The sequence below is a fragment of the Leishmania major genome, chromosome 8, assembly GCF_000002725.2.
Source record: "Leishmania major strain Friedlin complete genome, chromosome 8".
Taxonomy (NCBI): domain Eukaryota; phylum Euglenozoa; class Kinetoplastea; order Trypanosomatida; family Trypanosomatidae; genus Leishmania; species Leishmania major.
In genome coordinates this window covers 243,730-257,396 of record NC_007249.2, presented here as the reverse complement: position 1 = coordinate 257,396, position 13,667 = coordinate 243,730, and the positions used below count along the sequence as shown (strand labels likewise).

At 61.3% G+C, this 13,667-nt stretch overlaps 1 protein-coding gene across 1 annotated transcript; it reads right to left on the bottom strand.

The window, feature by feature from the left end:
* Window positions 1–2,447: 2,447 nt before the first annotated feature.
* LMJF_08_0620 (conserved hypothetical protein) lies at window positions 2,448–10,916 on the bottom strand (the record flags this gene model as incomplete). Its single annotated transcript, XM_001681039.1, has 1 exon — window positions 2,448–10,916. One exon carries the CDS (start codon window positions 10,914–10,916, stop codon window positions 2,448–2,450), a length of 8,469 nt encoding a protein of 2,822 aa, XP_001681091.1.
* Window positions 10,917–13,667: the final 2,751 nt, after the last annotated feature.

Below are 13,667 nucleotides of genomic sequence, written 5' to 3'. Positions count from 1 at the left end.
GAAAAGATGAGAGCGATAGGCGATCGCGACGGATGCACGCGCGTGCGCAACAACAACAAAATGAATGTATGGGTGTGTATAGGGCGATGCCAGTGCGAGAATAATGCACACAAGAGAGGTCCAAAGAGGGGTAAGAGCGGAAGCGCGAAGACGACAACGGTAACACAACAGAGGAGGGATGCGTTGCTGATAAACACGCACACCCACGCGCACTCCTCACGCAACCCGCACCACCCCTTACACAGCCGATTAGAACCGCTTGCTCACAGAGTTGTGTGTGTGTGTGTGGGACGGGGGAGGGGCGAGCGCGGAAGAAGAAGCACTGCCAACGGATGACAGCGCTGATGCGCGCACGAACACTTTACGTGGGTTCTGTGCACACTCCACCGTGAGCTTGTGATGTAAATGTGTGAGAGAAGCGTTCGCCTTGTAATAGTGTGGTCGCGGCTTCTGCTACGAGCGACTGTGCACGCGTATGTGCGAAGAGGATGAAGGAGGAAGAGCGCGCCACGCAGTACATGCACCATGGCGTATTTTGCGCACCGTCACGGGGGTGGGCATGCGCGCATGCGATGAGGATGATGTATAACGGCGTTGTTGTCGGCGAGCGAGGAGAGAGAAGGGGGATGGAAGATGGGAGATGGGACGAGCAAAACCCACAAAAGGACACAAAGGAGTTCCATGGTCGAGAAGCAGATGCACGCACATACACGCGCGCGCGAACCCTCGTGAGATCCACCCAGAGGAGTCACTGGACAAAAAGAAAAGGGCACATGCGTGTAGCTCTCTCTCTCTCTCTGTGTTGTGTGTATGTGTGCGCCCGTCACGGAAGACGACTTAATGACGGCGAGAGCAGGGGGAGAGAAAGACACCGACGCTTCTCATGTCTCTCCCTCCGCTAGCGCTCCAGGGCTACCACAACCCCTCCTCGCCAGAAAAAAAAAAGGATTGCTCTCCGCCTACCGTTCAGACACATCACCACGGCGTCTATCGACGAGGCCTCCCCATCGATAAGGCTACTGCTAACGAGCACGGCAGCTGCTCATTTTTTTGTTTTCGCCAACCACTGTCACGGGTGACTTTGCTACAGAGACGACGACAGACAACGAAGGAAGAGGATGCAGCCGTACCAGCCGTCACGCAGACACGCCACACACACAGACACGGACACGTGTACACGCCCTACGGCACAAGGAGAGGCAGAGGCGGGGGAGGGGGCAGGCAGTTTTATTTCTGTGAACATCTCTCTCTCTTCATTCACACGCACGCACACGCCCCCCACCCTTTCCACAAGAGAGACACACCTCACTTCGTCCGCTACCCGCGCATGCCGTGGATGCGCCGGTGATCACACAGTGTGACAGAACATCATCACCAACAAAAGAAAAAACAGGGAGGAACAGAGCGCACGTTATGATACGAGGGCGTGCAGTGGAGAGAGGGGGAGTCACAGCAACAACAACAAGGTTCACGCGGGGCACACGACAGCGCACCCAAAAACACATGCGATGAGATACACGAATGCGTTCACGTCGCCGCCGCCGCTACCGACCGTCCTGACGCACAGAGACGATTCCTTCTGCCCTTCTCTCCCTTCGCTTGCGGCTTCACGTAGGCGTGTGCGTGAGAGAGAGAGAGAGAGACCACACTTTGTGACGGCCCCGAATAGTCCTGCTTTCCAGTCAAATCACAACCACAAGTAGAACAGAGAAAAACGAAGGAAGGAAACACGAACGGTTGCGACACTGCCCCTTCGCCACCCATCCCCGCCTCCTAGCCTTTCCACACTAGCTCAGAGAGCGACTTCCCCACCGGCACACACAAAACGAATCAGGCCGCCCAAGAGAGAAGCCGCCACCGCCGTGATATCAACAACAACCACAACAGCAACAGCACGCGGTCGCAAAAACAAACAACAACAAAAAATAGAAAACAAACCGCTTGTAGACTCTCCATAGACATCCACGTCAGAGCAGCACACAGACCCCCCCCCCCCCCCACCCACACACCCACCCACACATACACATACACGTATATATGTATATATACGGTAAGCACCCGCACACCCACCATGCCCTAACAGAAAGTACCGGGCAGAATCGGGGGTGGTAGGGTGAGGGTGGGTGGGTGGGGTGGGTGGAATGAGGGGCAGCCACAACGAAAGCGACACGAATGATAGCACTCCAGCAAAGAATAAAAAATCAAAAAAACAAAGGAAGAATGACAGATGTGAGGTGTGTGTGTGTGTGTGTGTGGAGGGGTGCAGGGCGCGGCATCGTTATGCACGTGTGTCGACACCCCTGCATGCGTACGGGGCGTCGGCCACCAGGTAGATGCGTCACCCCATTCCTCTCCAGCACATCCGCCCGACACGCCGCGCCTAGACTCGCAGCTGCTTTTTTTCGTTCGAAATTGGTTTCTTCATTTCTTTTTGGTATTTGTTCCTGCTACTGCATCGCGTAGGGGTTGTGTGCGAAGCGCTGGGCCGTCGTGTTGTTGCTCGACTCGTATGAGGCCTCCGCGACGCCCACGTTGCTGTTGTACAGGTTGTGATTGTTGTAGTTGCCGCTCGTCTGCATCTGCCCTTCCACTTCTTCCTTCGTAGAGGTGTACGGAGACGTTGGCTTCTGCTGCTGCTGTCGTTGATACTGCTGGTTGTAGCGCTGCTGCGACCCAGGCGAGACACGGAGCAGCGTGCCGCTGGCGTTCGGTGTCGCGGTTAGCCGCTGCGATGCTACGGACAGCTGCTGCTGTTGCTGTGGGTGCGCTAGAACTTGCTGCTGGTAGTACCCGCCCGGCGCAGGGGACGAATGAGTGGCTCTTTGCTGCTGCTGCTGCGGGTGGTGGTGAAGCGTGTATGCGTGATGGAGGGACGCGGATGGGGCCCCACCAGCGCTCATCATTGCCTTTGGTCGAAGACCACCACCTGCACCACGGGGGAAAGGGCCGGCTGCGGCGGTGGTCCGAGTAGCAGAGCGCTGCTGCTGCTGTAGTTGCTGTTGCTGCTGGGGGTACTGGTTCTGCTGCAAATACCGCTGAGGTTCTTGCTGCTCCTGTTGCTGCTGCGGCGACGCCTGTAAGTACGGCGAGGTGGGTCCAGACCGTGAGGAACGGTACCCGTAGCTGTCACTGCTACGCTTCAGCTGCGCTGCAGCGGATGACGCCTGCGTGGATTCACAAGAGCCGGCAGACGTCATGGCGGCGACGTTGCTGTTGAGCGAGTTGGCACTCTGCATGGGGGTAGACAAGTGCGCGACGGCAGCCGGTGGTGTCACAGCGGCTGCTGCACCGCGATCACTACCATCGCCAGCAGCTGCTGCCGGAGACGCGGGCGGTGCCCCTGCGTGCTGCGGGTACGGTGATGTTTGCTGCTCGTGCGCGTACGCTGAGGGGGCGTTCATGTTTCCTGTGGCACTGGCGCGGCTCGCCTGCGTATGGGTGTGGACTCTACTGCCGTTGCTGTCGCTGCCATTACCTGCCTGTGTCGCATACTGCTGCTGGTACTGCTGCTGAACAGGAAGCGGCGTAGGCGCGCACGACGATGGCTGGGAGGAGGCCGATGTGGAGTGCTGCTGCTGCTGCTGCCATTGTGGATACGGCTGCTGGTACTGCTGCTGCTGCTGCTGGTATGACAACTGGTATTCACCAGCTGCCGCTTGAGCGCCTCGACTGCCATGCATCACGGCGTCATCGTAGCTACTGCTCTCCAAAACATCATTGTCCACCGCCACACCTCTCGAAGCCCTCCCACCAGTTGTCATGGCAGGCACGCCGCCGTTGACGTTGTAGTCGTTGCTATACGACTGCGTCATCACTTGAAGTGGATACCTCGAATCCCGCTGCTGTTGCTGCTGCTGCTCGGCAGTGGGTGTGGTGCGATACTGGTGTGGGGCCGGCGAGGGAACTCCTGCGGTCCTGCCACCGACGCTCGCTTGCTGCTGCTGCTGTTGATGCTGCTGGGGTGACGGCTGTTGGTGTTGTTGTTGCTGTGGATGCGGCGAGGCCTGGTACGAGGGGAAGGCGTTGACTGCGCTGCCTTCCGCGCCAGACATCGTGGATGATGCCGGTGCGGTCGCTCCTGCCGCCATTGCCACTACTGGGGTCGCCGTAAAGCTAGTGCTGCCGCTCGTAGGGTACCCTGACGGTTGCGGCGCGTAGCCGTGCGTGCCTCGCCCCATGCCACTGCCGGTAGACGGCAGAGACGCGGAGGTATTGCTCATGAGCATTGAGGTTCCAGCGACGCCTGTGACTGCTTTCACCGTTGCCGCCGACGCTGACAGTGAGAGCCCCACGCGGTTGAAGCTGCTGTTGGCGTTCGGATTGGCGGTGGACGCGGCGTAGGTGCCGTAATTATGACCACTGCTTCTTTCATCATAGCTGGCGTTGCGTGTCCCCATCTGCTGCTGATAGGCATGCTGCTGCGAAGTGGGTGACGTCATCTGGCCGTAGCGCGCGCCTCCTGGGGCTGCCGACGCTGGGCCACTCGGAGGTGATTGTGGCTTCTTCTGCTGCAGGTAGCAGCGGTTGGCGACACTTCCTTGCCCACCTGCGGTGCTGGCGTCCACCATCGCTGATGGAGGGTACGCTGGCTGCTGCTGCTGCTTTAGCGGCGGCAGCACCGGAGGGCCAGAGCCGGTATGAGGAGACGCAGCGTTGCCCTGCGGGCCTGCAGGGTGCATGGCGGCTGTCGCCGTCTGTGACGACGTACCGTAGGACACCTGCGAGGGACTCGTGGGGTAATAAGACGCGGACCGCGAACCTGACGGCGCCACGGAGGCAGCCGACACGTCCAAGTACATGCTATTGCCCCCAGCCAGCGCAGAGGGAGGTGCGACTGAGACGACCGTCACCGGCGCCAGTTGCTGCTGCTCCTGCATCGGCGCCGCTCCGGCGCCACTGGCCACCATCCGAGGGTGCGGTGCATAGCGAGAGGAACTCGTGTTCATAGCGGCGTTGGCCTGCACCAGCGGCGGGGGCGGGGCAGCGGGGCCAACGTTCGGCGCAGACATGGCCATCACCATCTGCTGGGTGTGGTGGTGGTAGGGGCCAGGCGCCATTTCCGGCGGCTGCACCCTGGCACCGCTGACGGCCTTTGCCATAGCCGGCTGCGTTTTGTAGGACGGCTGGTGAGACACGTGCTGCTGCGGCTGGTGGGGCCTTGTGTTGTAGGAGGCATACTGCTGCTGCTGCTGCTGCTGCTGCGGTTGCTGTTGAGCGTGACGAGGAGACGGCACTCGTGGCCCGGCGAGCACCAACGTAGGGCGCTGGCTTGCCTGCCCGGCACCCGTGTTCATATACACGGTGGGTGGATGGAGGTGTAGCGGCGGTGGTGGAGAGTCGGAAGGCTGCTGTTGCTGCTGATGCTGATGGTGCTGCTGCTCTACAGGAGCAGGGTAGCCTTCATGTGACTGCTCATACGCCGCGTTCTCCGCGCCGGCAGGGAGAAGTGGCGGCGGCGGTGGCGGTGACTGGGGGGGAGGAGGAGGAGGGGGCACGTCCGAGTAGCTGTGTCCCGATGTGTGTGACGTCGCAGCGTACCTGTTAGCACGACTGCCGCCACCGTAATTGGTGGCATTGCTGCTGTTGTCGTATGCTGCGGATGAGGGCGCTTGCATGTACTCGTGCTGGTGCGGCGGCGCATGGTAGCGGTTCTGCAGAGCTCCTTTATATCCCAAGACCACTGCGCCGGGGTCGCTGATGCGACAACCTTGCTGCTGCTGCTGCTGCTGACGCTGCTGTGAGTGTGGCGACGCATACGCCGATTCTGCTCCGTTGCCTCGCCGCTCTCCGCGTCCTTGACGGTACCCGACCTCCTCGGCGGACGTGTAAGAGGCCGCGGCCGGTGCAGTGGCGGACTGGCGGCTGAACTGCGCCGTTGTAGTAGCCGAGCTGCTGAACTGCTGCCCACGCGAGACATTGTCTCGGCCGCTGATGCGGCTCACACCGTCCTGGCGTTGCGGAAGTGTGCGGGGGTTGGAGGACGATGAGGCTGCCTCGGCTGCAGCTCCTCCAAGGACCACGGACAACGGCGGTGATTGTGCTAGGGAAACGCCAGCAAGGGATGGGCCACCGCGTCCTACTGCCGCCGCGCCTGATCTTCCGGCTAGTGCTGCCTCCGATTCCTTTGGAATCACCAACGCTGCGGGCGCCGATGGTGGTGGTGACGCGGCTCCGCGAGAACCTGCAGCGCGTCGGCTGGCGACACCTGGAGTGTTGTAGGCGAAGGCTGGAGGCGCCGTTGACGCTGCGACAGGGGATGAGGTGGACGAAGACGCCGAGGCTGCCGCAGGGGACGACAACGTAGGCGGCGATGACTTCTCACTAGCGCCAGCGCGGGGTGCGCTGCTTGTCTGTGCGGGTAGGCGAGCACCACTGGTGGCGTTGCTCGGGTTGCTCAAGCGGTTCGCGCCGGCAGTGTTGGCGCTTGCTGCAGCGCTGCTAGACGAGGTGGTCCCGCGACCACCACCCCCGCCCACGGCACCGGGTGATCGCGGGTGCTGCTGCTGCTGCTGCTGCTGGTGCTGTCGCCTGGAATGCGAGTCTGGGCAGGCGGCGTTCAGCGGCGCGTCAGCGCGTGTGTCGAGTCCGCTGCCTGCACCACCCTTGACGTCGGTCAGCGACACGGCCGGCGCCATCGCCGGGTGGTCTTTGGCACTTTCGCCAGCGGACGCCGGTCCAGATCGCACCTCCGTGTTCTCCATCCTGCCACTACCGCGTCCATCAGTCGGCTGCCCGTTTATCGAGCCGCTGACGGGGCCCTGTTGTGAGGCAGGAGCGAGGGTTTCGGGTAGTGTGCCGTGGCGGTCACGAGCGCTGCCGCCGCCGCCGCCGCTGCTGCTGCTGCCGATTTGAGGTCGACTGTGACTGTTCAAAGCACTCGACGGCCCGCCCACACTGCCGTGCGCGGTGATGCGGCGGGTGTGGTTGTCCTGATGATGTTGACTGTGCGCGTTGCCACCAACCGTGTTGTGCCGCTTGTTCTTCTTTTCCTTGGCAAACTTTGGGATCAGACCGTAGAAATACTGCTGTCCATCTTGTTCGAAGCCCCAGATGTAGTAGCGGCCCTCCTGCACAATGTGCCCCTCGCTGTCGCGCAGCCACCCCGGGTCAGTGCGGTTGCGCATCGTGGCGCTCTGCAGGCGGCGCTTGATCCAGCAGAGCAGAATGTCCTCGAGGTGGATATCCTGCTCATCGTCGTCATCATTGGCATTGAAGCCACCGCCTCTGGTCGGGACCAAGGCGCCTCGACAGGCCTCCCCGCTCTCGGCAGCCTGCTTCGCCGCAGCGGCATCGGCGGTGTCCTTGTTGCTCTGCGCCGGCGTCTTGTTGCCGTCCGGCTCACCCACCGCCGTCTCCGCCTGCGCCTGCAGCTTGCGCGCGCGCCGCTGCGCCAGCTGCTGGTGATGGAAGTACTCGAAGTGCTCCCAGCGGCCCTTGTGGACATTGTAGATGACCATGTCGCTGTCAACAAAGGAGCCCGGTGGGTATGTGTACTGGTGCGCCGCATACTGTCTGTCGCCGCCGGTGCCGTCGGTGGCAGCCGCGGCTGCCTCCGCCTCGTCCAGCGTGTTCGCGTCGGCACCGTCTTCGGGGGCCTGCAGATTTTTCTTGTAGTGCTCCAACGAGGGCCCTCGCGCCTTGCCAGATGGGTGCACGACCGCATAAACGAGATAAGGCGGTGCCGCGGCGGCCGCGTTGCCGTCCGCTGACGCGGGGGGCTGACGCCGCAGCTGCAGTCGCCGCCGATGATAGGAGAGGAGCTGGTCGAGATTGCGCGGCGGCGGCAGCACCTGCAGCTCGTCCGCGCCCGTCACGCGGTTGCACAGGAGGTGCAGCCGGACGGCGCCACCGTAGTCGTACGTGGACAGCTCCAGCGGCTTCATAAAGAGCGACGTCGACACCGGGGCGGTCGCCTCGGCGATCAGGTGAAAGAACGATTCCTGCGCCTCACAGCGGACGCGGGAGAGGGACTGGTTGCCGCGGATCGTGAACTGCGTGTAGAACTCCATCTCGTTGAGTGGGAAGAGCAGGTTGTGCTGTACGGCCGATTGAGAGGATCGGGTCGGGATGGCGGGCGGGACCTGCAGGCTCTGGCTCTCTTGGGCCTCTTCCTCCGGTGTTTCCGAGGCGCCGTGCCCAATGGGGAGCAACGACGAGCTTGCCGCCCCGTCACCGCCCTCTGCGGCTGCTGCTGCTTTCGCCTCCGCCTCTGCCAGCTTGACACGCACGCGCGAGACCCGCTGGAGGTATGGCAGGATGTCCAAAAAGCCGTAGATGTAGGACTGAAGGTCGTTCTCTGTGCCCTTGATCATGTCGCGCAGGCCTCGGTAGCCGAGCTCCACCTCGGCGGCAGCCGCCCGCATGCGGAAGCGCATCTCACGCGAGATCTGCAGCAGCGGAATGTTCGACAGCAAGCCCAGTGTCCAGAAAGGCCGCGTCAGCGTCTTCGGCAGCCCGGCGTCGAGGCAGACGTTCCGGTACACCTGGAAGCCAAGCAGGTAGGCGCGGCTAAGAATTTTGTCACCAATGTTGGCGTCGATGAAACCGCCACCGGACATGATCGGCGGCTTCACCGGCAGCGACTCCACGTAGGCGTCCTCCTCGGGTTCGTCCTCGTAGCCGCGCAGCCACGGCGTACCGCGGCAGCTAGACTCGGCGTAGCCGTTGCAGCCGACAATGCGCACTGGGCAAATGGGGAGGATGAAAGGGGCAGCCGTGACAAGCTCCAGCTGCTGCACCACGCGCGCCCGCTTCTCCCTCATTGCCGCTGACGTCACCCCATTGACGGTGGTTGCGGTCATGCCGACGCTGCACGCCGAGGCTGACCCGCCTTTGCGCTGTTCGTCACCGTCTTCGTCGTCGTCGTCGTCGCTGGAGGTGCTCGGCTTTCCGTCGGAGCGCTGCAGCAACGCGCTGCTGTCGGCCAGGATGGCGCTCTGCCGCCGCTGGTGCCCTCCTGGTTCCCTAGGGGCGGACGACAGCGTTGTGTCTTCCTCTTCGTCCGCCTCCTCCGCGGTGTTCTCTGTCCGCGTCGCAGCGACCGCGGAGGTGGTATCCGCCACGACTGGAGAGCCCTCCGTGGAGCTCACGCGCCTCGGGCTGGCACCCTTGGCCTTTTTAGACTGGGACCCGTGTTCTTCGAGGCCCACCTCGTCCTCCTCGTTACCGAAGGCGGAGACCGTGTGGTAGAAGGATGAGGTCTGCCGGCTCGCGTGACACAGCGCGCCGTCGCCGTCGCCGCTGCCACTGTCCGTCGTGGGTGAGGCAGCGGCGTTACGCTCGGTGCTACAGCTCCCTGGTGAGCTTGCTGTGGTTCCACTGGCGGTCACGTTCGCAGCGGTGCCGGCGACTGCAGCCCCCGTGCTGGAAGGTGACCGGCAGGCTTCGCCGCGCTCCAAGCTTCCCCCCTGGCTTTCCTGTTGTTCGCGCTCCTTTCCTTGGCGCTGCTGCTTCAGCAGCTCCTCTCTCTGCTGCCTCATGCGCAGACGCGGGTCGACGTAGGCGGTGTTGTAGGCGAACATGTACAGCACGCCATCCTCCTCGACGAGGTGGATGCGGCCATCCTTATACTTGGGGTCGTCCTCGAAGCTGTGATAGCGCGTCGTCGGCACGTGCAGGTGAGAGACCGGCTTCATCAAGAGTGGGCGGAGGACATCACTTCCCTCGGCGGCCCCTGCCGCAGCGGCGGAGGTCGACATCGAGGCAGCAGCGTCATCGCCGCCGCCGGACTGGCTTTGTTGCGACTGCCCCGAGCGACTATGCAGCCGCTGTTGCTCTGCGAGGTACGCCGCGCGCGTCGCCTCCTCTTCTTCACGGCTCATGCGAACCATGATCACTTGAGGCACCGGCCGCAGAAATACCGGTGGTGGCGGAACCGTGGCCGCCTTCTCAGCCTCCTCCTTTGTAATGCGCCGCTGCGGCTCGCCCTTTGGTGCGTTGGGGGACTCGCCAGCCGCCGGCTGGGCTGCGTCGCCGGCAGCGGCATCTTGTTTGCACTGGCGCCGGTAGGCGCGCACAACGTTACGCGCCTCCTTCCAGCGCTGCTCCGCTGCGTACAAGCGGCACATCTCCTTGTTTGTGTCAACGAGGAAGCCTTTATTCGGCTCCACGACGAGCGCGTTGTACAGCGCCTCTGGACTGCGTGCGAAAAACCGATTCACCAAGTCGCGCTCCTCGGCAGTGAAGTGCGCCGTCGCAGCCGTGCTGTCAGTCCCTGCCTCCGTGGAGGCGTTGTGCGTCTGCCCGTACCGCGGACACTGGCCGGAGGAGCACGGCAGCGACAGCGACGATGGCAGGCAGCGCAGCCCCCCTCCCTTTCCATCTAAGCTCACATAATTGAGCTCATCGGTGAAGCCCAGCTCGTTCTCCCTGTCTTGGATGAGCTGCTTGGCTGTGTCGTGGGTGCGCCAGTGCGCCACTGGGTTTGGCCATTGCAACTCCTCGCAGACCTCCTCGTCACCATCCGGGGACAGCGACGTCGGGTCATTCGGCGACACGCACTGCGTGTCGTCCTTGAAGAACTGTCCGTAGTTGCTCGCGTCGATGGTGTCAACACCGATCCATTTCCCATCTGCGTCACTGTCGTCACCAGGCGGCTGGCCATGTCGAAGGTACGGCTGCGGCTTATTGCGGCCCGCCGGTGGCGCCATCGCCTCATCCCCCACCCTCCCTTTCCCGCGCCTCTGCTCCATGGAGCGGTGCCGGTACTTGCGCAGGAGTTCGGGCGATATGAGGGAGAAGTTGTACTTGGCAGATTGCATGTCGCGGCCCGCGTAGAGCTGCCGGAAGGCGAGTGAGTCGACCGAAGGGAAGAAGTGCTCCGTCAGGGGTAGAATCGCCATGGCGTGACTGCCGCTCAGCGCGAAGTGGAAGGCGCCGGGGTACTCGTGGCTCTCGCGGCTGGGAAGGATCCCCATCGTGGATGAGCGCCCTTGCAGGCGGCGACGCTCGAGGGTTCCAAAGACGGTGAAAGAGAAGACGGCGACGACGAAGAAACAGCAACAAGGCGTTTTGTGTGTGTGTGTGTGTGTGTGTGTCTGCGTGCGCTGAAGTCTGCACGACGAAGGGAGCCGGAGGGTGAACACTATACAAAAAATAAGAAAAACCAAGCAAGATGGCTTGAGTGGGGGAGGGGGGGGGAGCGGGGGTCACACACCGCGTCCCGGCACAACCCACGGGTCGACCGCTCTCTCGCCGCTACAATCACACGCACACGCACGGGGCGCTAAAGAAAGCGATGACGTTAATGCCACCCACACGGCACGAGGAATCACGATTGGGAAACTCTCTCCTCCCCGGAGCAAGCCAAACAAAAAAAAATGTACACGAACAGCCACAAGCGCCAACATGCACACACACACACACACACAGAGAGAGAGAGAGAGAGAGAGAGCCTCTGATGACACTGCTACGCCTCTCACGTTCCCTTCAGTTGCTGGCGAACTTTACAAGGCGGACGTCCTTGATGCGACGGAGTGCAAGCCAATACAAAATTAATAAAAAAAAATCCACGAACACCAAAAAATGAGAACCGGAGAAGAAGACGGAGGGGCGAGCAAGCACGAGAGCGTGTCTCTGTCTATTCACGCGCGCCCCCTCCCCCTTTTTCTTTTCTTTTATCGGGTAGGTGAGATAAGACAGGATGAACCCGCTGCGGTATTCCCTCCTCTCCGTCCCCTCCCCTTGCGTGCGCGCCCCGCCTCGTTCTGTCTGTCTGTCTCGCTCCTTGTCACTTTCGTTCACGTCTCGATAACGGCACAGCTCGTCCGTGTAGCGGGGCGTTACCTTCTGTCTCTTGGTCTGTCTGCTTCACTGTGTGTTCCGCCACAGAGTGGTCAGCAAGAAAAAGAAAACTTTCTGATGGCTGATGGAGGGCTTGACGGCCCCTTTCGCAAGCAAGCACCAAACACACACGAGAGGGGGGTGGGTGGTTGGAAGGGGCTCACGGGTGTGGTGTTGGTGTGTGTGAGTGTGTGTGTGTGTGTCTGTTGGTGGGAAGCAGAAAGGGAAGCAGGCTACGATGTGGTTTCGGTTCCGTTTTTTTGTTTTCGTTTGTTGCTCGTCGACTTTGCTTCTCCTATATATATATATATATGTGTGCGTGTGCGCGTGTGGTGGTTGTATGGTGGTGTGATGGTTCTCGTAGAAGTGGTTGAGTTACACCCGGTCTTCCGCGCGCCCTGGGCCTCTGCCGAGGAGCGTGTGCGGCACTCGAGCGAGGGAGGAGTGTCTCTGCTACTCCGTTATACCTCGAATACGTTCGCAAGCAGAGAACGCCGGACAAAGGACAGCAAGGAGACAAGACAACAGCGGAACGTTGATTCCGGAGAGCGCTGCGTCGTCCGCAACGTGCAAACTATGTCTCTTTGTGTGTGTGTGTATACGCGGGTGATGATGGTACTCTCGTTGTGGTGACGGCGGCGGTGCCAGTGCCTGTCCAAGCGTGCAGGGTTTAGGGAGGGTCTCTTCCCGCCAAAACGGAAAACGAGCCACAAGTGCACACACACACACACACACACACACACAACAGCTTTTAACTCCTCTGGTAACGCAGTGGACAGTATATCGCGGAGTCAGTGCTGCTGTGCACACTCGGGAGGGTGTGTAGGGGGGGGGGGCGGGATGTGGGTGTGGGAAGGATTCCCTCCAAAAACAAGCCCCCCTCCAAACCGGCACCTGTTGCTGCTTCGCTTCTTTCGCCTCGCACACACGCTCAACAACTACACATGTGCTGGATAGCTGCCTCACCCCTACCTCAATCCTTTGTCTGTTCTTGTGTGCTTCGATCTCGCGCGTCTCGTCTTCTGCCGTTCTTCTGTGTGTTTCCGAATCCCTCGCCGTGCCCCCGTCTTCTCGCTATCCTGTTGTTTATTTTCTGTGGACGCCAACGGCAGGAGGGAGGCGGACGAGCTCCTCCCTCCTCTCCCTTCAAACAACAACAACACCCCCCCAAAAAAGAGCAGCACAGGCGGACTCTCACACACACAAGCACACACGCACACAAGCACACAAGGAAAGGAAAAGGTCGATGACAAGACGAAGCTGCAAGTGCCAGCAACACGCACGTGTACGTGGTGTGCGCCTCCTTCCCGCCGTTCTTCGTTGTGTTTTGGCTGCGGATGTTCCTACGAGCACCCCCCACCCCCCACCACCACCGCCGCCGCCAAGGAAAACGGAAAGCGGAGGTGTCGACAGGGGGAGGTGGTGGTGGTGGGGATGTCTATCGATCTATCTGTGGATATATATATATATATATATATATATATAGGTATATCCACAGATAGATCGATGAGTAGAGTTCGGGGAGATCGCGCCGAAGACGGCGGGCAAGAAGGGCGCGCCCGCGAGCAAGCGAGGTGGTAAAGAGGATGGGGTGCTGCAGAGAGGACAACAAAGACGACGACTGAGGGAGGGAGGGGTAGTGGGAGGATAGACGTCGAGAGGGGGAGGGGGAGCAGGGAAAATGAGTGAAATTGCAGTGGGGTTACAAAGGAGAAAACCAAAACAGGAGGGGGAAGAGGAGGGCACTGTTTGGGAACAGGCGACAACGTCCCGACGACGCGGCGGCGGCGTGAATGAGGGGAGGGAAGGAGGGAGGGAGAGAGGGGAAGGCGGGCGGATCGAGGGAGTGATGATCAGTGAGATGAGCGCGTAATGGCGTCCGCGAG